This window comes from Lasiodiplodia theobromae (assembly GCF_012971845.1).
Source record: "Lasiodiplodia theobromae strain AM2As chromosome Unknown scaffold_29, whole genome shotgun sequence".
NCBI lineage: Eukaryota > Fungi > Ascomycota > Dothideomycetes > Botryosphaeriales > Botryosphaeriaceae > Lasiodiplodia > Lasiodiplodia theobromae.
This window is the reverse complement of record NW_023336494.1, coordinates 498,494-520,934: the sequence shown is the minus strand read 5'-3', so window position 1 is coordinate 520,934 and position 22,441 is coordinate 498,494. Positions and strand designations below refer to the sequence as shown.

Here is a 22,441-nt window from a genome sequence, read left to right as displayed (position 1 = left end):
TAGATTGGTGTTGGTACTGGATCTGTAATTGAGCGAGGAGTGCTGAGCCGGGCGCTGGGAGTACAATTGGTTACAGAAGATCGCAAAGGACGCTACACTTTTCATACGTGGGCAGTTGGAGAGTATATGTAAATGTGCATTGTTCATCCAGACATTTGGATTCAACTGCCTACGTGAGTGGATATCTATCTCGAGCGGAAAAGTTTGGGAGATGTCAAATTCTTTTGTTAACCCCCCTGCAAGAGGGCAGCTAACTACTGGAGAAAGGGTCCGGATTTGGAGCTTTGGGGCCCATGTCTGATCTGAGACAGGATGATTACGCAATCGCAGGGTTGAGGATGGCACTTGTCAAGCCTTCGTCAAGCCTCACAGCCCTTGCCTGTTGTGTCAGGGCCGCATCACCAGGTCCCCCGCATTTCAGCTTTGGCCAGGATTTACATTATCTAGTCCCTATAAATGGACTTACTCGGCTATCCCGAGCGTCATGTCTAAAGTTTATTCCCGTTAAAGCTCTGGTAGATGTGCAGCTCCGGGAATGGCGCACGTCCAGGCGATCAACCCTCGGGAATGCCGAGACTTGCGTGCTGAGATGTGCAATTCCGAATAACGCTAGCCGCATTGTGTAAATCAGTCATAAATTTCACTTCTGATTGGTAACCGTGGGTTAGAGCAACGTTTTCCGCAAGTGTTGTGCAGATACTGACCCATTTCTTGGCGACACTACTGCAACATCACCACTCAGGGGTACTGCAGCCGAAAGCTGATGTAAAGAATAACTCTTCCTCAGGCATAAATCTGACTCAGCCCTTTCTTTTTCCTCTCTTCCTTTTTTTTCCCCCCAAGAGAAACACCATATGTGGGTAGCTGAAGCTATCGCCTGGACTTGTATGTGACACTCAACCACCCATGGCAATGCTAGCGTTCGGCTGTGATGCTCCTCTGCAACTCCAATTTTATATGGTAATACTACCCTTTAATTTCACCAGTACTATCAAATTTAAGAATATTTCAATTGCAGAAGATGAAAATATCTACAAGTAACGTTCATGTACAAAGCCGTTGAAAGGCGCCTCTGTTCTCCAATCTGTACGGAAACCTCGAACCCATCCTAGGCGACCTAGCCTGCAAAGGCTTGCAGCGCACCTATTTGCAGTAGATCTCACCCTTGTTGTAGGTGCAGTGGGCGTTGTTGTGCATAGCAGCGAAGTTGATGTAGCCACCATCGCCCTGGGGCTTGAAGCGGGCATCGGGGCTGCACATCCGTCAGTATTTACAATTTCCAGCATGGCGAACGGTGAACTAACCCTTGCATGAAGAAGCAATCGTAGTCAGTGTTGAGAAGACCAGAAGAGATCTTCACAGACGCCAGCTCAGTGACCTGCTTCGGCTTGGAGACGGAGTAGCCCATGTTCTGCGTATCGTCAGTTGTGTGCTGAGATCAGAGAGTAAGGGGTTACTTACGTAGCAGATGGCAGCGACCCTGTTGTTGGGCCTGCGAGCCCACATTTCGGCGACGGTCTTCTTGGTGAACTGCTCACGCACTTGCTCCCAGGTGCTGAGGGCAGGCAGGATGTTGTTGATGGAACCGACAGCCACACCGGACGCGGTGCCAACAATGGCAGTCACGACGGCACCGCTGATGATACCAGCAGTGATAGGGTCAATGCGCTTCTCGAGGGCGGCGTGCTCGTCGTTCTTGGGGGCCGGAGCTGCGGCAGCAAGGCCGGCGACGAGGGCAACCATGGCGGTGTTGAACTTCATTTTGCTGGATTGTGTGGGTAACCGGGTGGTTGATAGTGTAGGTTGTGGTGGAGGATTGGAAGATTGGAGATGCTGTTGATGGTTCCTGTAGCCTACTGCTGGTCGAGCTTTATATATCATCCAGAAGGCCTTCCACACAGTCAGGAGATGTGACTACAGCTGCAATGCCGCCCACGCGAGTCGGCGGTGCGTGTCATGGGAGAGACGTTTGATGACACGAGGGCTCCTTAGCGCTTGGTGTTCATAGTCCGTCGCTATCGCCAAGATGCTACTGAACAGCTGGTGAAGCACTGACGCATCGTATCCCCAGCGCACGGTTCGTGTTGATGTAAATGAGGTACAACTGGCGGCGTTTTCCACTGTGGGGTGCTCCAGGTTCGACTACCGCGAACTGCCGGAACCTGCGTTTCAAAGGGACCAAACCGTTGGGAGCTTGTTCTTGTATGGCTCCGGGCTCTTTACGAGGCGTTCTGAAGGGCAATGGTTATACGGACGCAAAGACGGGGAATACTAGCTCAAGAAGCCGCGCCTAGAAATCTTCCCGCCCAAAGGAATCTACGAAATTACTACGTATGTACGCCAGTCTCTCGTGGCATTTCTTCAAGTTCCGTTATCTTCTGTGGTATTGGCTCTCTCGGCGGTTACCATGATTTCACCGAAGCTCTTTGGGAAACTCCGGTGGCAAGTGTCATAGAAGCCCGCCAAGGATTTCATGATGCGGCTCGTGCCATTCGCTTGAACAAGCGTGGTTAGCATCGAAAGAAAGCCCTACACTACATTAAACTCGTTTCCGCCAAGCTGATTGGAAGACTCAGTGTTGGTCTGACTGTAGCGTAAACTCTCACAAAACTGCAACATAGATAGAGCACGTGGGTCTCATTAACAAATTGTTGCTGTGATGGAAGCTAGCCGAGTTAATGACGTGACCAGAGGCCTTTAATTTGTTCCATCTTGGCGGTCCTGTGGTTTGCAGCTACTTGATATCTATCGTGAAGCCTGTGCACGGCTCAGACACTTAACAGCTACATGTAATGTGTTTCGCTATCTATGAATACCTGCAGCTACACATCAGATGAGCCAATGACATGACGCGGACGGCTCGAAACATTAGTGCTCTTGGCCTCAACACCACGCCAAGCTTTCATGACTCCGTCGCCCTACAATCTCATGACGTCGACCGGCGGCACAGTGCTTCAGCCTCATGACAGCCTCTCGTCAGTGGCACAGCTTCGAGACGTGCAACTCCTTCCTAATCGGGACATGGGCGGCAGAGCGGCGTTCCGTATATGCGGCCCGACTCGGGATGGCTGATCAGGCTGACCCCTACATACTCGTGCGCCGGCTTGGTCGAACCACCGTGCACATCGATAGTTTAAGGTTATATACGAGCACACCGTGATTGTGCTGCTGTGCGAAAGCCAAATGATCCTCGACTTTGAATCATGACAGTTCCCTCTGACCAGTCGCACCGCAGCATCTGGGGAAGCTGTTGGTCCGGGGAATTCGTATTTCTCCATTGAGCTTCGGAGTTGATAAGGCGCGACAAGCCCCAGCCCGGACCCAAGTCCCTTGGCTCGGCTGATCAGCCCTTCAGCGACCAACACCTGATGTGTGAGCAACATGGTCGAGAAACTGGTTTGAAACAGGAATTTCTAAAAATTCTTGGATCAACCACCGCCGAGCGGTGCGCTGTTTCTGCCATTGAGCCCAGCAGGGCGCGCAGCGACAATGCATCATCACTTTGGCAAGGCGCACTTTGACTCGCGCGGCTGAATTGGAACATGCATCCAAATTGGGCTATGCACGACACATGCGAGGCTGCAAGACAATGTTCGGTGAGCCCAAAGTAGACAGGCTGTAGCCTAGTAATTTGCAAGGTTGAGGCGGACCAGGCGGACTTGCCTGCTTCAGCTGTATAAATGAGTCTCCTCAAAGACTTGCGAACCTTGTTCTGATCTTTCTTCATCATGAAAGCGACATGGTTTCCTGCTCAATACTCATTGGGCTTGAAGGAAACGCTTGCATTTTGCAATGAGAGATCGAAGTGGTTTGCAAAGAGTTGCAGCTGGGATTCAAGTGCGAGGAGGACAATTCTAGAGAGGCCTTATTGCACTTTCATGGTAGAAAATCGATTCACGTCGTTTAATCTACTTATGTACCAACTCTGGTGTCTACACCAAGCTTTCAACAATTTCTCACCTGCACCACCTGTCCCGTAGCACAGTGAAAGGCCCTCAGGATGAAGAGAAGGGAGGGGGGAAGGGATACGGAGAAAGGAAGGCTAAACTATCATGTTGCCCACCCTCTTTTCTCGGCACTGACTGCCTCTCCATCATTGGCGAATGATTTTTGAGTGAGGTCGGCACTCGGGTGTGCACATGCAACAGCATTTTCAACATGCGACACCCAACCCGCAAGGCTCGGAAGCTCCCCAGTGTTCCCAGTTTGTTGTTCCCGGTGCAAGTGAATTTCTGCCGTCGCCCACCAAGGTTTTGGCCCATATTTGCAGTAGCAGCAAGACCAAGCAGTGCTGCAACCGAGGCAAACCATCACTCCAAGTTGGAGAGGAACGAAAAGGATTGTTTGCAAATCAAAGCCAAGAAAGAGGCCTGATAATGCGCTCACAATCAACGCAACCGCCAGGAGATGGTCGCGCCACGGGATGTGCCAATTCAGATAGTGAAGAAAAGTTGCCGTAACCATGTAAATGACTCCCGCAGGCCATTTGGCATGGGCGACCAATGATGCAGTAGCCGCATCGGAAGAATGCGTGTGGAGCACATTGGGCATAGTAGGCATCCTCTCAAATTCGGACACTGCAACTGTCAAGCTCGAGAGCAGCATCAATATTGCTGTACAAACTCGGAGAATGGCGTTGTTTGAGTGTGTACGCTGGCGTTTGAGAGGCTCCAGATGTTCATCTTCATCATTCATGGTCTGCTGGAATGTTGGAATCGATCTTGCGTTAGCCGCCACAGTCAACGCAGCATTGGGGAACGAGGTACTTACAACCGTAGAACCATAGAAAGCGTTGGGTGCGAGATGAAGTATTTCGGAGTTGTTGTGTGGAAAAGGCACGTTGATGGACTTGAGTTCCAAGAACCTCAGATGAGGCTTGCTGGTGTATGTTGGAAAGTGTTGAACGGTAGCTTTAAGGATGCGAACCGGTTGGTGAATTGTTTGGGTGGTAGGGATAGCGGCAGTTTGTGGGAGAAGGATGGCTTTATAACTCAGGTTCAGACCTCAGTCTGACAGCCATGGCCAGGAAGGCTTCGAGCGAAAAAGTCAATGTGCATTCCAACAGGCGGCGCTGCCTTAGCGGGTGTGACTGTGCGAGGCGGTGTTGGTTTTCGAAGGCCGCCCCCAAGCCCAGGCGTCGAGGGCCAACACCGCCAGCGGCAAGGCAGACCCTATTGTGGCGTGAAGGAGAGGAAGATAAGTGACAAGGCAGACAGAGCCCGTCAGACGAGGCAGTTTTCAATGAGGGGTTTCTTTTTTGAAGGAAAGAAAAGGAAGGGGGGAAAGGCTGGCATTCAGCCTGGTCGTGCAAACACTGCGCCACCAAATTGTGCGGACTGTCAGTATCAGCCTGGAAGAAGTGAAGAAGAAAATGGGCGCAGCAAGGCAGTATTCGATGCTGGTGGTTGGTTCAACTGGCTTTAGGGGAGTCAATCCGAGGAATTGCGGGCTATGCCATGGTAACGCAGGGCACACCGGTAGCTCTCTTAAAATATTGCGTCACCCAAGCAATATCCTTTCAGTCTTTCTCCGTCTAGCGTATGGTCGCTGGATTTCATGATAAACACAGTGCTCGTTATTTTCAACTGTCCCCCCCAAGACTCTCTCTCGTTCGTGCATACGTCTCCGAAGATGGAGGCCGTTCATAGACGCCCCACGAACGGTTCGTTTCTGAATTTGGTAGCCGAAATTGTGCGTTATGCGGCGACTTCACTAGTTGGGGCCCTCATGGCCATGACTAGCGTGGTGTGGGTTGCGTTGAGAAACGAGGCGACAATTTCCGTTCGCCTCTGCTGGTTGTGAGTACTGAGTGTTGCTTCTGCATAGGATGGCCTCATCCATACTAACCTACGACCCCCATAGCTTCTTCAGTCAGTGGGCTGTTCTGACGATGCTATACATGATCATGTATTGCATTCGACTTTCACACGCTAAACTGTAAGTGCCCTGTTGAGCTCTTTCTTTTCTTTTCTCAGTAGTAACATCTGCAGGTATATACTGGCAACTTTACTGCTTGCAGGGTTCTCCGCTATGCTACTGTCAGCACAACAGCATCCAGGGTTAAGCGGTTTTGCGGTGGTAACATCAGCTCCGCCTTGTATCTCATTTGGCGCGTTCCTCGCCTCGTTCCTTTTCCCGCAAAGGCGGCGGCACCGGCGTCTTTCAGCGACCGAAGGATGATGCAAGAAGTCAAAGACGGCTCTTCGTTTGGATTCTGAAGGGGCGTTTGATCTTTGATGGTTTCGTGTCGTGTCATTAAAAAGGCGAGGCTGACGGGAGCGGGGTAGAAGATCATCGAGGCACGCAAGGATGCGGCGCTTACACACTGATTGGCCAATCATGCATGGGGTCGTTGCACGTATACACAGTATAGAAAGCTACTGTAGCTTAAGGCTAGTGTTACTTGATATTTTGCTCATGCCGTAGGCAGTTGAAGCTATCATCCGGACGCGAATGTCGAATTAACAATTATACATTCACATCCGGACGATAGCCTCAACTACCCACATATGTCAATTGCTGAGACATAGTGGCCTCTTTTTCTACGGGCCCTGCTATCCTTCGCGCTAGCCTTTGGCTGTAATATCCCTCTGTATAGTCGGGCTTTCAATATACTTATGTCGGTACGGAAACTTCGTAGATCCGAGGTCGTTTAACTGTAAATATGACCCTTGTCCTTGTGGACGCGAGTAGGCTACGGATGGAAATTCCGCAATACCTTTCTAGAGAATAACATTTATATTTATTTTAAGGATGTCTCGAGTTTGTTTACGCGATCTTGTTTCTCTCTGTACTGGTTTCTTCAAACGAAACATGCTTGGAAGAGGGCCTGTACAATTTTGCCTTGCGGGTTTCTTTCCCAAGTGTATGTGTGTTTCTTGTACGTGTATAGATATAGCCTACGTATGAAGCATAGGCAACCTGGTGGGTTTGGGTGAAGGGGAACCAAGTTGGGCGGAAAGCTCAGACCCAAGACGGCTAAAAATAAACCTTGGTGCGGGGTAGACTTGTGAGACAATAAAAACCTGTTCCGGTCAGTCCCACACCTGGTCGGTGAAGTTTAATGCGTGTGGGATGTCCGCAAGTCTCCCACCGGACCATATACACGGCCTCGCGGTCCTATTGGTGGGTTCCACAGGGGAAAAAGGTACGCCTTGGCACCTTCGCTCTGGCCTTCCGCTCTCGGCAATTCCTATGCCCCGAATACTCTGTCGCGGTGGATCGGTCTTATTGCCGATGTTCGTTAATGTAAAAAGGCGCCGGTTAATGGGGTAATGTGACCTCGTTCGTACTTGAGAAGTCCATCATGTCTTGGCCCCAGCATATATATTGTGGAGATTGCGGTACCTTGCAGCACCCAGCACCTGGCTCATCCTACCGGTAACAATCGTCATGGCATCCAGAAGTTTCACCAAGAGGGCCGTCATGATCCTGGGCGGCGCCGCGGCCGTGGCCGTGGCCGACTTCACTAACCCGGTCCTCTGGGAGGATCTTGCGGACCTCGACATCTTCCGGGTAGACGATACATTCTACTACTCGGCTTCGACGATGGCGTATTCGCCTGGCGCGCCGATCCTGCGTTCGTACGATCTCGCCAACTGGGAGTTCATCGGCCACAGCGTCCCCACGCTGGATTTCGGAGACGCGTACGATCTCAACGGCGGCCAAGCATACGTGCAGGGCATTTGGGCGTCGTTCTGCAACTATCGGCCCTCGAATAAGCTGTTCTACTGGGGTGGTTGCATCCGGTCGGACCTCAAGACCCACATCTACACAGCTTCGGACCCATCCGGGGAATGGAGCAAGCACGCCGTCATTGACAACTGCTACTATGACGCCGGCCTTTTCATTGATCCCGATGACGATACGATGTATGTTGCGTACGGAAGCACAAACATCAACGTCGCCCAGTTGTCGGCGGATGGCACCACCCAAGTCAGCAACCAGGTCGTCTACGAGTCACCCTCGAACCCGGGCTACATTGAAGGATCACGAATGTACAAGATTAATGGGCGCCATTATATCTTCCTAACTCGGCCTCCGGACGCAGAGTATGTGTTGATGTCCAATGATGGGCCGTTCGGTCCCTACGAGGGGAGGTATCTGGTGGACCGCGTCGGCGCCCCCGTAGCCAGCGCCGGGGCTCCGCACCAGGGAGGAATCGTCGACACGCCCAACGGAGACTGGTATTACATGTCCTTCATCGACGCGTACCCGGGCGGCCGCATGCCCGTCCTCGCGCCCATCACCTTCGACGACGAGGGCTGGCCGACGGTCGAGCTCGTCAACGGCGCCTGGGGCGAGACGTACCCATCTCCCAACGTGCCTACGCCGCCGCGGGAAGTCGAGTCTCCGGTCGGCATCGACACCTTCTCGGGTTCGTCGCTGAGCCACCAGTGGGAGTGGAACCACAACCCGGACAACACCAAGTGGTCCCTTGACGGAGGCTTGCGGCTGCAGACGGCCACTGTAACCGACGACCTGTACGCCGCCCGCAACACGCTGACGCACAGGATCATCGGTCCCGCGTCCTCCGGCACCATCGTCCTGGACTTCTCGTCCATGGCCGACGGCGACCGCGCCGGCCTGTCCCTCTTCCGCGACCAGTCGGCCTGGATCGGCATCGTCAAGGACGCCGGTGCCACCAGGCTGGCCGTGTGGGACGACATCACCATGGACTCTAGCTGGAACACCAACAGCACCGGCTCCGAGGTCGCGACCGCCGACATCTCCGGCACCAAGGTCTACCTGAGAGTCGAGGCCGACATCGCTCCCGCCGGCACCAAGCAGGGCGTCTTCTCGTACAGCACCGACGGCGAAACCTTCACTACTCTGGGCCCCGTCTTCACCATGAACACGGCCTGGCAGTACTTCATCGGCTACCGCTTTGGCATCTTCAACTTCGCTACCCAGGCTCTCGGTGGCTCTGTGCTCGTTGAGTCGTTCGAGATGCAGTTGGTTTGATGTGTTTTAGCGAGGCTTTGATCTTTCCTTTACGCAGGGAGTTGAAGTAAATATTTGGACGTAGATGTGTACAAATGCATTCCGACATGACTTCCGCAAATTTGACTCTCCAACCTCGAGAACTAGTAGTAAATGCGTTGTTGATATACACAGGATTACGATATGATGGAACGGGATCCGTCGTGGTCGAATGCATGAATGATGGAGGAGACTAACTATCTGCCTGAGGTATCTGAACCCTCAGGTATCTAGAACCTCAGGCATCCAGATCCGTCCTGTGACAGTTGTTGGTTGGGCGATTTCGTTAGTAGTGAGGTTGCTTAGAAAGCATAAATTTTTGCAACTCGGTTCCGTAGCAGAATCCAGAGAAGACAAACTCTGGTTTATTGCGGCCTTTTCTACAAGTCCAATGCTCATGGTTCATTGAATGGGCAATTGCGCAAAGAACAATGAAATGATTGACCCATCCTTGATCGGTTGCGGAAAATTCGCAGAAAAAAATACCTACTGAGCACCTGGATATCCCCAAACGCCAATGCAAATGCCCATTTTTTTTCGCAGCGACAACGCCAGGACTTAATCATCACTCTCATCCGATGCCTTCTTCTTTTTCTTCTTCTTCTTTTCGCCGTCTTCCTCTTTCCTCTTGCGCTTCTTCTCCTTGCCGCCCACATCCTCCTTGGGAGCCTCGAACTCCTTGGCACGGGCCTTCCGCTTCTCCTCCATCTTCTCCCGCATGGCCTCTTCTCTCCTCTCCTTCTCCTTGCGCTCCTTGGCCTGCTTTCCGAGGAAGTACTCGCCGCTCTCGATCTGGAGGTCGACCTTGCTCTTCTCCTGGGGCGGCGGGAAGGGAGTGTAGACCTTCTTGCTCTTGTCCGTGACCTTGTGCGGAACGCGACGCTTGGACGTGTGGCGCTTCTTGAAGTTGGGCAGGAAGCGATCCCAGCTCTCGTTGACCAAGGTCGGGTCCTTTGCGAGCTCACGCTTGATCATGAGCTCCTTGATGTGGTAGATGGGGTGGATGTTGGCCATGCAGTCCAACACGACACGGCGCACTTCCTTCAGGCCCTTGTAGCCGCCCATGGCCGAGACGGTGTTTCCCTGGACCAGAATGTAGCATCCGGTGAGCAGCTCGAGAGCCTTGAGGGTGCTACCGTCGGGGCCGAGGATGCGCTGGCGACGCTTGACGAAGCGCTCCTTGTTGCGAACCAAATTGCGGATCTTGATGATGTCGCAGGCCTGGCCATCCTCGAGAATCTTGAGAGCCTGGGGCGCGGGAACGCTACGGGCGAGAAGTTTTATCAGGTCGCGAGCCTTGAGAATGGCGGCCGGGTCGTAGGTCTTGCGGGTGGTCTTGACGGTCATGGAACCTTCGACGAGATCAAGGGTGCAGGCGATGCCCTGCTTCTCGAGGGCGCGCGTAACGACGGGCCATGCTTCGCGCAAGTAGACTTCGCGGTATTTGGGGAAGAGGGTTGCGAAAGAGGATTCTTCGGCGAAGGTGCCGCCGACATTGTCCTCAGGTTTGAACTCCTCGATCTGCGCGCAATGTCAGAGGGCGCGGGCGGACTAGAAATAGCATGGGGGGCGTACCTTCCACTTGTCAATGTCATCGGTATCCCATGGCTTGTCTCTGTTGTGAATGGACGGCATTTTGGCAAGTTGCACGGCGGTTGACGACGGCGGCTCAGGTCGTGGCCGCTCGAGAAACTTTTGGAACGCGCAGCCCGGAGGCGGTGGCAGAACCCGTAAAGCCGCCATACCAGTTTTGGGAATGCATCCGACGCTCGCCAAAAACTACTCCAGTCTTCACTTGACACTGCATAGAACAGATGTCTCTGTGTTTCACCGATATAGATGGACTGATTTCACCCATCCTACTTGTTGGGCGACCACCGTTCTCTCGAACTTGTCTTTTTTTCTTTTCCTTTCGCCCAAGATTACTTGATCTGCCGTCACGTCATCAATGCGGTAGAAAATGAAGATCGATTTGAATGCCTAGCATGTCTTTTGCTTCTTCGGGCCGTGCATAACGCTGTCTTACCTAGCACGACGGCTACAATCTATGACAATGCTCGACCCGGGAATAAGAGGTAATGGGCGTGATTGGATAGCTTTGGCATTTCCCAACTTCCATATTTTCCCTTTTACTCGTCCATATCCTCGCCGTCTCCAATCATGTGCTTGAAGTCCCCTAGAATAGTATTCCAGGTGTCATCTTTCGTCTTAGTCCACTCCTGGACCTTCTTGATGCCCTCCAGGTCTTCCTTCATCCTATCGGCGTTGGTGGTGCCGTTCAAGACGACGACATCCACGGCCATGACCAGGGCATACAGTGCAACCTCAGCACTGACGCCGGCAAATTGAGCTAGCATGAATACAGGAGTCGACTGCAGCAGCTGGGGATTGCCCGTCAGCGTCCAGAAGCTCTCATAGACGATGCCGTTCTCGCGACAGAATTCGCGGAGAGACACATCGTAGCTGGTGGCGGCGTAGAAGCGGTTCTGCACCACAGCAGGCTTGACCGTCGAGCTCCGATAGAGCACCTCGAGGATGGGTTGCGACACGTTCGAAATACCTAGATGGCGGATCTTGTGCGGCACGTACGTCTCCAGCGTCCTCCACGCTTCAAGCGTCTGGCGGATGTTGGGCAGCGGAGAGTGGAGCAGCAGGCAGTCGATGTACGAAGCTCCGGAGCCGCTCTCGTCGTCAGTCGGGCGCAGATTCAGCAGTGACGACTTGACCGAGGTGTGCACCTGGGTGGCGATGGGATCCTCGGGCGAGTAGGGCATGTTGTTCAGGTCCTGGCCGGCTGGCGATGTAAATTTTGTTTGAACCTTGTGGGCTGCATTAGGTGTGTCAACTCGGGCTCCCTGGCTCTAAGCGCATACATAGATCTGGTCTCGTGCGAGGCCATTCGCCTTGAGGGCATCGCGGATGCCGGCGCCGACGAGATGCTCTTGATAGTGGCGCGGCTGGGCAGCCGTGTCGACGGCCACGAAACCCGCGGCCAAAGCGTCGGCGACAAGCTTCGCCGAGGCATCCTTTTTCCAGGCGGTGCCGTAGATGAAGGCGGGACTGCCAATGGCGTGCAGGATGGGGCGTGCGGGCGGCATGACGCGGACTTGGGGGAGCGTGGTGTTTTGGGCGGGAAGACGGGCAGCGGCAGATGAGATCATTTCTCGCACGGACAAAGTCGCGGCCGAGCCTCACAGCCCCTTTGATCGCCCCTTCCGGCGGCCCACTGCCACGCGCAACGCTCAGGTGCCCCTCCACGTGCTGGGCATGGTCCTGGCTCCTTCTCGAGCCCCGGCTTGCACCGTCACTACATGCGCCCTCGACCAACGTTGATTACTAGATTGCTGATCATCATAGGACCCTGTTTCGAATCTCTCGCTCTCGTGCCCTCAAATGACTATTAAACTCCAAACCCTGCTGTTCCTCGGTCTCTATCAGTCTCTACATCTGCTCTTTTGGCGTCGGTTCCCTCTTCTGGACTTTCTGCGTGCCTTTTGTATACCCATCTCCTTGCAGCTTTCCCTTGTTCTGACCCGCAGCTTCAACGACCTTTCCATTTCCCAGCCACGTATTCCACAGAACGTCATCCGCTATCTCCAGGCTCCGTCTTTTTGCTCTAGTGCCAACATGTACGTGTCACAAGCCAGAGCCGATGGCTCAACTGGATCACCAACACTTTGGATGGCGCTTTGTTCCCTTCGTGCGCTAACGACTTTCTGCTGGCGTGCAGATCCACCGTGGTCACACACATAGAGAGACACATGTCGCTGTCGGTCAGGTATACAAAGACGTCGCCTGTCGTCCGACAATGGACATCTGGTCCGCAGCTCCCCACAATACCTGGCGCTTTCAGCCCCGCAGAAGAAGCCTACCAAGATAACCAAAGCGTGCTCAATCCCCTCAACAGCCCGCCCGCCTGCATCAAGATGCCGTGGGTGTGCTGTAGCTGCGACTCGACCTGGGACGGCGGCAGTCCTTCCAACTGGTGTAATTCATGCGGTCACTCGACGAACGGATGTATGAATTGCTTCGCGTATTGAGAGAGTCGCCCTCAAATTGGCAGGCAGCGCCACCAGTTTCGAAACGTACCATAGCGTTTCTAGACGATTAATTAATATTCCTATTTTCATCGTCAATTTCCTGCTGCATACCTAAAAGCATGTAAATAGCCTAACAACCATGTCTTTCGGGACGGACAAGTAGGACGTTGTTGCGGTGCGACAAGTCCGACTTTGAGCCTGGTCAATCTCCGATCATCACGCACATCCGCGCCACCTTAATCACCACCCAACCCCGAACCCGAGTCCGCATCATCAGACAATCAGCCATGCCCGACGCTGACGATGCATCCCAACCGCTGCTCTCGCCCAACCCCCTGCCGTCGCCGCCGATCCGCTTCCCCCGAAACCTGGCCGACTTCTGCGCCACCTGGACCCTGAAGGCCATCGTGCGCGTCTACACCACCCTGCTCCATCTGCTGTCCTTCCTGGGCTTACGACCACGCCCGTCGCTTACCAAAACCTATCCATGCGCCCCGCACTCCCCTGTCCGCATCTTCCTCCCACCCTCTCCTTCCGCCCATGGCTCATCACCCCCTCCTCTCCTGATCTCGGTCCACGGCGGCGGCTTCGCCCTGTGCGCTCCCGTCGTCGATGACTCCGACGCTCTGCACTACGCCCGCCATCACCGCATCGCCGTGGCCAACATCGGCTACCGCCTCGCCCCGCGCTCCCGCTTCCCCAACCAGGTCCACGACGTCGTCGCCCTGGTCGAAGCGATCCTGGACGACCAAGCTCTGCCCGTCGACCGCTCCCGCGTCGCCATCTCCGGCTACTCGGCGGGCGGGAACCTGTGTCTCGCCGCCTGCCAGCTGCGAGGTCTGGCCGAGACTGGCCGCATCAAGGGAGCCGTGTCCTTCTATCCCGTTACCGACTTCTCGCTGGACCATGCCGACAGGGTGGCACGTGCACAGTCCATAGCCAGAAATGCGCCCAACCAGAATTTCGGATGGGTGCGCTGGAGTTACGTGCGTGAGGGTCAGGACTTGCGCGATCCCTTGATCAGCCCCACGTTTGCCCCTAGATCCAAGTTGCCTAAGAAGATCTGTCTGATTGGCTGCGAGCTGGATATGCTCTGCGATGAGGCCGAGCGGATGGCCGAGAAATTGGCTGCTGAAGAGGGCGAGGGTGTGAAGAGGGCTGAGGGAGAGGCCGGTTGGCGCACCAAGAATATTAGATGGGAGAAAGTGCTGAGACAGCCGCATGGGTTCAATCAGTTTGTGAATTTCGGGGAGACCAAGAGAGTTGCAAAGAGGCGGACGGAGCAAATGCATGCAGAGGTCGCAAAGTGGCTACATGAAGAGGTCTTTGCTTGACGAAGATGGCTAGAAGACCGACTGTAAGAGACTGGCCTCAAGGCGGAAATGATGGCATTACACGACTAGAAGATCTGAAGAATACGATAGAACGAGATTACCTTCCTTCGGCGACTGATATGGTACTCTCTTGAAGAGCACGGGATATGCTTGGTGTCTTGGATCACAGCCTAGAGAGGACGCACCGGACTTTGACCTTGCAACTGCGGCTACTCTAAACCAAAATTCACTTCTGTCAACGCAATCCGGTGGGGAGGAAAGTGTAGTGGGGCAGTGGGCACGGATCTGGCCCGGCGTCCGGCCCTTCTCGCTACGCGCACACAGACATAATCCCTTCACTCCAGCGCCCTCTCCATCACAAAAGCACAAGGTCTTGTGGTCTAGTGGTATGATTCTCGCTTAGGGCGAACCCTGAGTAGCTTGCGAGAGGCCCCGCGTTCGGTAAGTTCATCTGTTCGAATCCAAATTCCAGTATCAACAACTAACAGCTCCCCAGATCCGCGGCAAGACCCATTAAGCTTTCTTTTTTTCTTCTTCTACTCATACTCAGCACCTGTACTGTCAAGTCGTGCTGACATCCTCATTGTTTTGCCATGCCTCGTGGCTGGCCTTCGGTGTGTAGTTTCGTGGACATGGCAGCAAGCGAGTCGGACTACCCAAGTACGGAAATTCGCTTACGTCGATGCTCACTCCAAGCAATATGAGCATCGTCGCCCAGCCTCGCTCTCTGCACACGATGACATCGGTAATCTTATGGGAGAATGCTTTTTTATTAAAAAAAGAAAAGAGCCAACGTCATGAACCATGACTCAACATTACGCACATCGTAAGTCATGAAGGACTTCTAAGCACACTCATCATCAAACCTGAAGTACCAGCTTCACACCACTCACACCAGCCTTCAATTCGTCCAACGCAGCCTGCACGGAGTTCAACCCCCCTTCAACAACCTTGACCTTAGGACTCGGGACGAACTCCTTAGCCTCCAGCTTCTTCTTGAGCCAGACGTTAAAGGCGAAATGGAAGAAGTCCGACAGCTTGTCGGTATCGTCTGGCCCCATAACGAATTTGAGCTCCACCCCCTCCATCTTGGGCGACTCGGGAGTGAGGGGCGGTGCGGACGCGAGCTTCGCTCCGTTGGGATTCAACTCCTTCAGGATCCGCAGGCAGCTGTCGAGCGCTCCAACAGCGTCGATGCCGAGCTCGAGGGTAACACCATCTTCCTTCACCGCCTTGATGATCTTCTCCACCACCGCATCATCGCGGTAATCGAACAGCCTCTTCGCTCCCAGCGTCTTCAGGTACTCGTGGTGCTTTGCGCTAGCCGTGGTGTAGACGGCGAACCCCATCATGTTCGCGAGCTGAATCATGGCGGTGCCGATGCTGCTCGCCCCGCCCCAGATCAGGAGGGCCTGCTTGTCGGCGGGTTTGTAGGCCGTGTCGCGCGGCACGCCGAGGGTGTACATGCCGCACCAAGCGGTCGCCACGGCCATAGGCAGCGTGCTGCCCTCGTCGAAGCTGACGTGGTCCGGCAGCGCGACGGCGTTGGCGGCCGGCACGAGGACGCGCGTTTGGAACGCGCCGTAGTCGGCGAGGCCCTGCGTGAAGAAGCAAGGGGCGAAGGCGGCGATGCGTGTTCCAGGCTGGGGGGCGTCGGAGGTGACTGCAGAGCCGGCGGCGATGACGGTGCCAGAGACGTCGGACCCGAGCACGGTTGGGTAGCCGTTGCTGAGCATAAAGCCGGAGAGCTGCTGCTTCCAGTCCAATGGGTTCATTGCGATCGATTTCACGTCGATCAAGAGGTCCGAGGGACCGGGCGTGGGTGTGGGACGGCTCTCGACCTTGATGGCGGAGCCCTTGCCAGGAAGAACAGCAGCAAGGTGAGTAGACATGATGAATGTTGTTTGGAGTAAATGTCTTGGATTGTTTGGAAGTGTCGTTTTTGTACAATGGTATCAAGGGGCTTTTATACTTCATCAAAACCATTGTGACGCATTCGGCTTGTCTTAAGCCCGGTGTTCGGCCAATTCGTGGACTCGGTCTTTCGCACCATTTCCGCCGCTGACGAGCTTGATCTTTCATAGCAAACATTCCGCTCTAGCGCGTAAGCACAGCGGCACAGCTGTTGTGGAGCAGAATCCACTAACTCCGCCTGGGGTTCCTAACTCCGTGTGGAACTGCTAACTCCGCACTATTTTCTGCATTAGTCTATTAGTCCATACAGACACTATACCTTACCAAAAGAACAACACATGTGGACAGTGGAGGCTATTGTCCGGGGGTAAATTTGGAGTTAACAGTTCTACATTCACGTCCAGGCGATAGCTTCAACCGCTCATAACATGAGTGAGGGGGGAAAAATCACGCTAGCTTTTGGCTGCAATATTCCTTTGTAGTCAGGCCATTTTTCTTTTTCTTTCACCAGCTTTTACCAGTCAGCGCCTCTCGCTTCCAATGGTTTTGGTGAGGCAATGAGTTCGATTAATCGTAGAACATCACTGGTCCCGTCAAAAGTCACGATGCTGAATGATAGCGGAACTGTTCGACGGTGGAAGGGTCAAACACTGAACATTATTACTTTTACCGATCCCTAGCTCTCTCTACTCTCTACTACCTCGACTTGATTCTGCGCACCACCTTTGTCCACCGCCACGCTCCTTTCAGACAAGGTCTCAGGAACCTCATTGTCCCCATCAAAAATCAACGCAATGCGCTCAAGTGTCATGCCCTTGGTCTCCGGATAACAGAAATATGCCGTTATTCCGTAGAGGACGAGCACGACCACGAAGACGATGTAGTATCGCCATCCGATTGCATCGAGCGCGATTGGGTTCACGAAAGTGTTGAAGAAGATTGCAATGACGGTCGCGTACCAAGTGACGGCATTTCCTCTCGCTCGCAGCGCAAAGCCCCAACACTCGGTGGGATATGAGGTGAGTAGGGGTGTCAACGCGATATCGTACCTGATCCTGTCAGCATGCGGATTTGGTCTCCAGAAAATTGATTACTCACCCTGCGTAGAAGACAAACAGGAAGCAGACATTTGCGAGGCCGATTGATCCCGTGCCTGTTTTTTCGAATGCTGCCGAGAGGCCGGTGATGACAATGTATGCGACAAGCATGATACCAGCCGAGGATAAGAAGAGCGATCGTCTACCCACGCGATCAATGGAAACGGCGGCAAGCACTGAAAAGAGCAAATTCCAGATCTGCATGCATCCGGAGATGAGGAGCTGGTCTGTAGAGTCCTTTATACCCGAGGCCGAGAGCACCAAGGCCAGGTAGTATGAGACGACGCCGTTACCCGACCATTGCGCAAAGATGCCCAGAGTGATGCTGATGAACAAGCGGTGGCGGTTTCCTGGCGTCTTGATCATATCTGCGTAAGACGACGTGTCTAGGGCTTGTTGCTCGCTCTTGAGCGCTTCTTCGATCGAGGCGAGTTCATGGGCAACGAGAGGAGACGACTCGTCCCCGCCGCCGTGGCAGGCCGTCAGAATGCTCCTAGCCTCGTCGGTTCTGCCCATCGAGATCAACCACCTGGGGCTTTCGGGAACAGCAATCAGACCAGGTGTTGCCAGAGCGGGGAGCGCAATCTGGAGCAGTGAGGGAAGGCGCCAACTCCAGGAGGAATCCATGGTTCGAGTACCGAAGCAAACCCAGGCAGCAACGATGCTACCAGCATGCCAGCCGCAGTTGTAGAGGGCGTTGACAATGCCGCGGTGGGTGGGATAAGCGATTTCGTTGATGAGGACGGGAATGCAAGCGCCGAACCAAGAACCTGCTACGCCGATGAAGAAGCGAGCGGCAACAAAGGCAGCGGTGTTGTGAGCCGCGGCTTGAAGAACGGTTCCCAGGATGAGAAACAAGACTCCAGCATAGACGCCGGGCTTGCGACCGTATTTGTTGGCGACAAAGGCAGCTGCTGGGAAGCAAACACCGACGCCCAGCCAGTAGATGGCGTTTATAAAGCCAAGCCAGGCTCCAGTCGGATGGCTCATGAATTCATTCCATTGTGTCAGGGCTTGGAGACTGTTCATTAACGTGCCGTCGAAGCCGTTGGCCGATGCTACAGAGGTTTAGTCGGACAGAAAAAGAAGATCGAATGCTTTGGCGTACAAAACATCAAGATGGAGCCAATGCTGAGATTGAGCTTTAGCAAGTGACGTTGTTTCCACCATGGCCGGTTGTTTTTCGGAAGGACGGCGGAGAGCTCATGTTCAATGGAGCTTTGGGCGCCAGAATCAGAGCCCATGATGGAAAAGAGTCGCGGAGGCGGAGGAAAGGAGCAAGAAGCCTGGGTCCCAGAGTGCCATGACTAGGTGGTTTTATAAGGCGCAACGATGGCCGGAACCCCAGGCCGGTGTCTGGGGAGATGGGGGCGGTGTGGGGCACCTGCACTGAGCAGAAATGGGGACCGACGAAGATCTTAAGAGTAAGAGTGCGCGTTGCGCGAACGGCGAACGGGTAGAACCGCGCGGCACGACCTTTCGGCACGACTTTTGATGCGCCGTTGACTGATTGTCCAATGCATGGAAAGCCGTCTTGAGGCAATTGGTTGTCGTGAGAAGGCATTGGCAAGCAGCGTATGGCATTGTTATTATTGCGCCGCGGATCCTGTCCCTCTGGAGACATGTAAGGCTCCAATTCCCAGTGGTACCAGAAACACTTTTCAGTCGCCTCCTTTTTCTCGGTGGGGCATGACTCGGCGAGCAAGCTGGGCACTGTAAGGTCGCACGGTTCGGCTCCACCTGATGCTGTCGCTATACGTGCGCCATGGACCGCTGCACTGTGACATGTTGTCGGAAACGTCGGATTTGCTGTATCGGAGACAGTAGGGCGTCCGACCCCTCACTGTCAACCCCTCATTGTTTTGCCCAGAATGCGGGTGATCCGATGGGATGCTATGCTGTCGGCTCTTTCTACCAGCTCCAGCAACTCGCTCGTCGATGCCTCCCACGCTTGACTACTACCCTGAACATCGCCCGTTCAGAGTGTTTCGGTTACGTCAACGTACCATTAATCGCTCTCCGGCAGCGATCTAGCTTTGTCTTCCGCCGTGGCTGAGGTCCGCCCCCCGAGGTGGCGCCGATGGCCCTTGTCTTGTGCGTGCACCCTTCCTGTTTGAGTAATTTTTGCTTGCTCGACGGACAAATGAGGCGTCGCTTTGCACGCTTCAATGCTCGCTTGACACTCTGTCACCTGTCATAACGTCGATGCAGCAGCCTATCAGCACATCGAATGACATGGCCTTTCTCAGAAAACTCCACCATACCAAGACCCTGTGCGAAAAGGAGCTTCTCTTTCGACGAGATCTTTACGGGCCACTGTGATTTGCGTCAGTATCATCATTCCGACGACCAATTGGCTTCGATTAGTCCCCTCCGGACTTATGCCTTTTCGCGGTGGCGATATTAAAGTCATTGACCTAAAATATTACATCAAAGGTGGGATCGCTTTGTTGGATATGAATGAATTGCAAAAAGTAAGATGAGCAGCGAGGTGGCTTTGTTGCTTCCTGCCAGCCTCTGGTTCGTCCGCTCGATTCCTTGGCCAGCCACATGCACGAACAAAGCTTGAAAGTAAAATTCTCTGCAGAGCATGGAAGGGCACTGCGGGTATGACGGGTGGCGTGATGGTCCGTGTGGCGGTGTAGCTGTAAAGCACCACTTGGCCGAAGTCTTCCGTCTTAGAGGGGCCTGGATGCATCTTTGACACCATCAAAGGTTGAAGCGTTGTCTCTCCTGGCTCTGCTCCGGTCAATGCGTCTTCTCTTCGCCGCTCTTTCAACAGCACACGGACCTTCAAAAAAGACGTGGCGCTATCCTCACCAATGCCCGTGCTTCCGAAATTCGGTTGCTGCTACGGACAGTCCGACAGTTATTGCCGGGTCGAATGTCAAAGTTCATGTCCTTGCAAGTATCTCGTTTGCACTTGAGTGAACTTACAACTTGCATGCATATAGCCCATGACCACTGGGTTCAACTGGTAGCCTTTATCGCCATCACTTAGATCTTATCTGGTTCTGAAATCGGCATATCCACTTCGAACCCTGTGCGGATCCTCGTTTCGAGGACGTGGCAAACTGAACAACGGACGAGGCCGGACTGCTGTGCATTCTGCCATGGGTAGTTGAAGCGATTATCGGGACGTAAATGGGGAATTGAAAACTCTACATTGACATCCAAACGATAGCTTCGACTGCTCACACACGTTGTATTTTCCGTAAAGGGAATCGCTGGGGAATAGTTACCCTTGTTCTCGGGCCCTACTGTTCTTCCCACTAGCCTTCAGCTCCAACACTCATCTGTAGATTGACCGGATGTAGGGTCATTACGGTCAGACATTAGAGATTTCCATCAAGACGTAATCGTGAAAGAGGTCGGAGTAGATTTGCCCTGGTGTACGTCACAACTCTATCTTTACTGCTTACCATTCAACATCGTTGCCTTGATTTCTGCAAGATATCAGCATCTTCTCAAGATGGTTGGACTCGGAGCCAGGGCGGCAGCAGAGCACTCGCTGAAGCCATGAAATGGTATCAAGACTTCAAAATTGGTGATGAAGATCTGCATAGTAGGAGTATAAAGGGCTGCAATCAAACAATATGAGAGGAAATATTTCCCGGCAACGTGCGAGTCCTTAGTCGCTATAGTTGTTAGTGTTAAAGTTTCCATTTCCTGTGGATAGATCTCCAAGGCCGCTGTGAGTGTAAAGCAGATGTATGCCTCGTCATTCAAGCAGAACATCCGCGAGAGAACCAATCTCCACATGGACTGAGCCCCTCTTGTGAACGAAAATAGTTCAGTGAACAGTCTCTTTCCAAATAGTGTTCCTACGGCGTGAACACACAAGACCCGTGTAAAACTGCAGAGCCTCGTGGTGTCAGGAAACGACTATTTCCTGCGCCAGGCGTTTTCGGGTGAAGGTCCTGGCTCGAGGGTTCAACTAGCCCCAAACCTGCATGGCTGGAGTTGACAGACTCTGAGCAAAAGAGAATGGCCGTGCCCCATGCACAGAGGCGCAAGGGACAACAGCAAAAAGAAATGACCACACCAGGGGTCGAACCTGGAATCTCTTGATTCGTAGTCAAGCGCCTTGCCATTGGGCCATGCGGCCTATACAACTCAGAAACTGAGCTGTTCAGGAACCAACCGAGCTGCTTTGCTTGGTGGTTGTTGGAGAGGAAAGTGCACTTGGAACTTATGTATTCATTTCCAGCGGGAAACCGGTGGGTCTTGAAAAAGAACACTCGAGGGTGTTGTCGGTGTGGGCGTGGCGATGGATCCGGGCTCTCGCTGAAATTTTTCGAGCCGAGAAAGTACCGGCACCAGTCGAGGAATCGAGATCGGACCGTGACAGCTAGTGCCTGGTGGACTACCGTTTGCAGATTTGGGGGACGTTTTCAGTTGGCTTCGAAGTATGCAGTTAGTTTGTCCAGGTCGCGATAAGGTGGGGTTGATTCGAGGATTAGCGTAAACGCATATGCTCAAACTCGAAGTCCAGCAAGCACCGACTGTCAACCTTACTGCAAGTCTCTTTCCTCGAGGGTGGCAGGTTGCTGTTATACTGTGTAGTCTTCGGATAAGTTCTTCTTGGGATCCGAGCAGCCTGGTACAGTGGGTTGAGAAGACCTGAACCTGAACTACCCGCACCGCCAAGGACACTGCGGTCTTCCTACGTGGTCAGTTGAAGCAGGTATCCGGACGTGAACGCGAGGTTCAACCCCCTACAAATACATCCGAACATTAGAGTTAGCTACCCCTTAACTCAAGGTGTGGTAGGTTTGGGAAGGTCCATTCGTTTTGCGAGCCGCTGTGCGGGTGGTCCGTTGGAAAGAGATCGAAGATGAAATGCGGAATAATGGTATCCGGTACTCTTTCTCTTGAATAAAGAGCAGTGCCGCGTGAAGCATGCTTAGGGATGACGCGACCGAAGGAGACAATCGTCCAGCGGTGAGCAAGTCCAGGCTTTCCTTCTTGGCGAAATTGCCAGCCAGGCTTACGAATGGCGGACATTTCTGGATTAAAGACGACACTGAAGGCTTTCTCGGGTGACGTGGCACGCGTCGTATTTGATTGCAGC

At 53.5% G+C, this 22,441-nt stretch overlaps 7 protein-coding genes across 7 annotated transcripts; 2 read left to right on the top strand and 5 right to left on the bottom strand.

Annotated features, from left to right (window-relative positions):
• Positions 1–1,143: 1,143 nt before the first annotated feature.
• LTHEOB_8999 (uncharacterized protein) lies at positions 1,144–1,761 on the bottom strand (the record flags this gene model as incomplete). The annotated part of the gene is made up of 3 exons (XM_035518537.1): positions 1,144–1,252; positions 1,305–1,411; positions 1,462–1,761. 3 exons carry the CDS (start codon positions 1,759–1,761, stop codon positions 1,144–1,146), a joined length of 516 nt encoding a protein of 171 aa, XP_035369898.1.
• A 5,631-nt stretch (positions 1,762–7,392) lies between these two features.
• Positions 7,393–8,964, top strand: LTHEOB_8998 (Xylosidase glycosyl; the record flags this gene model as incomplete). Its single annotated transcript, XM_035518536.1, has 1 exon — positions 7,393–8,964. One exon carries the CDS (start codon positions 7,393–7,395, stop codon positions 8,962–8,964), a length of 1,572 nt encoding a protein of 523 aa, XP_035369897.1.
• Positions 8,965–9,540: 576 nt separating this feature from the next.
• Positions 9,541–10,617, bottom strand: LTHEOB_8997 (KRR1 small subunit processome component; the record flags this gene model as incomplete). Its single annotated transcript, XM_035518535.1, has 2 exons — positions 9,541–10,503; positions 10,558–10,617. The coding sequence occupies 2 exons, from the start codon at positions 10,615–10,617 to the stop codon at positions 9,541–9,543; spliced, it is 1,023 nt and encodes a 340-aa protein (XP_035369896.1).
• A 494-nt stretch (positions 10,618–11,111) lies between these two features.
• On the bottom strand, positions 11,112–12,080 carry LTHEOB_8996 (Aldo-keto reductase; the record flags this gene model as incomplete). The annotated part of the gene is made up of 2 exons (XM_035518534.1): positions 11,112–11,801; positions 11,856–12,080. 2 exons carry the CDS (start codon positions 12,078–12,080, stop codon positions 11,112–11,114), a joined length of 915 nt encoding a protein of 304 aa, XP_035369895.1.
• Positions 12,081–13,309: 1,229 nt separating this feature from the next.
• On the top strand, positions 13,310–14,356 carry LTHEOB_8995 (Alpha beta hydrolase fold protein; the record flags this gene model as incomplete). Its single annotated transcript, XM_035518533.1, has 1 exon — positions 13,310–14,356. The coding sequence occupies one exon, from the start codon at positions 13,310–13,312 to the stop codon at positions 14,354–14,356; it is 1,047 nt and encodes a 348-aa protein (XP_035369894.1).
• An 860-nt stretch (positions 14,357–15,216) lies between these two features.
• Positions 15,217–16,248, bottom strand: LTHEOB_8994 (Zinc binding protein; the record flags this gene model as incomplete). The annotated part of the gene is made up of 1 exon (XM_035518532.1): positions 15,217–16,248. One exon carries the CDS (start codon positions 16,246–16,248, stop codon positions 15,217–15,219), a length of 1,032 nt encoding a protein of 343 aa, XP_035369893.1.
• Positions 16,249–16,946: 698 nt separating this feature from the next.
• Positions 16,947–18,611, bottom strand: LTHEOB_8993 (Sugar/inositol transporter; the record flags this gene model as incomplete). Its single annotated transcript, XM_035518531.1, has 3 exons — positions 16,947–17,319; positions 17,369–18,425; positions 18,476–18,611. The coding sequence occupies 3 exons, from the start codon at positions 18,609–18,611 to the stop codon at positions 16,947–16,949; spliced, it is 1,566 nt and encodes a 521-aa protein (XP_035369892.1).
• Between the last annotated feature and the right edge of the window lie 3,830 nt (positions 18,612–22,441).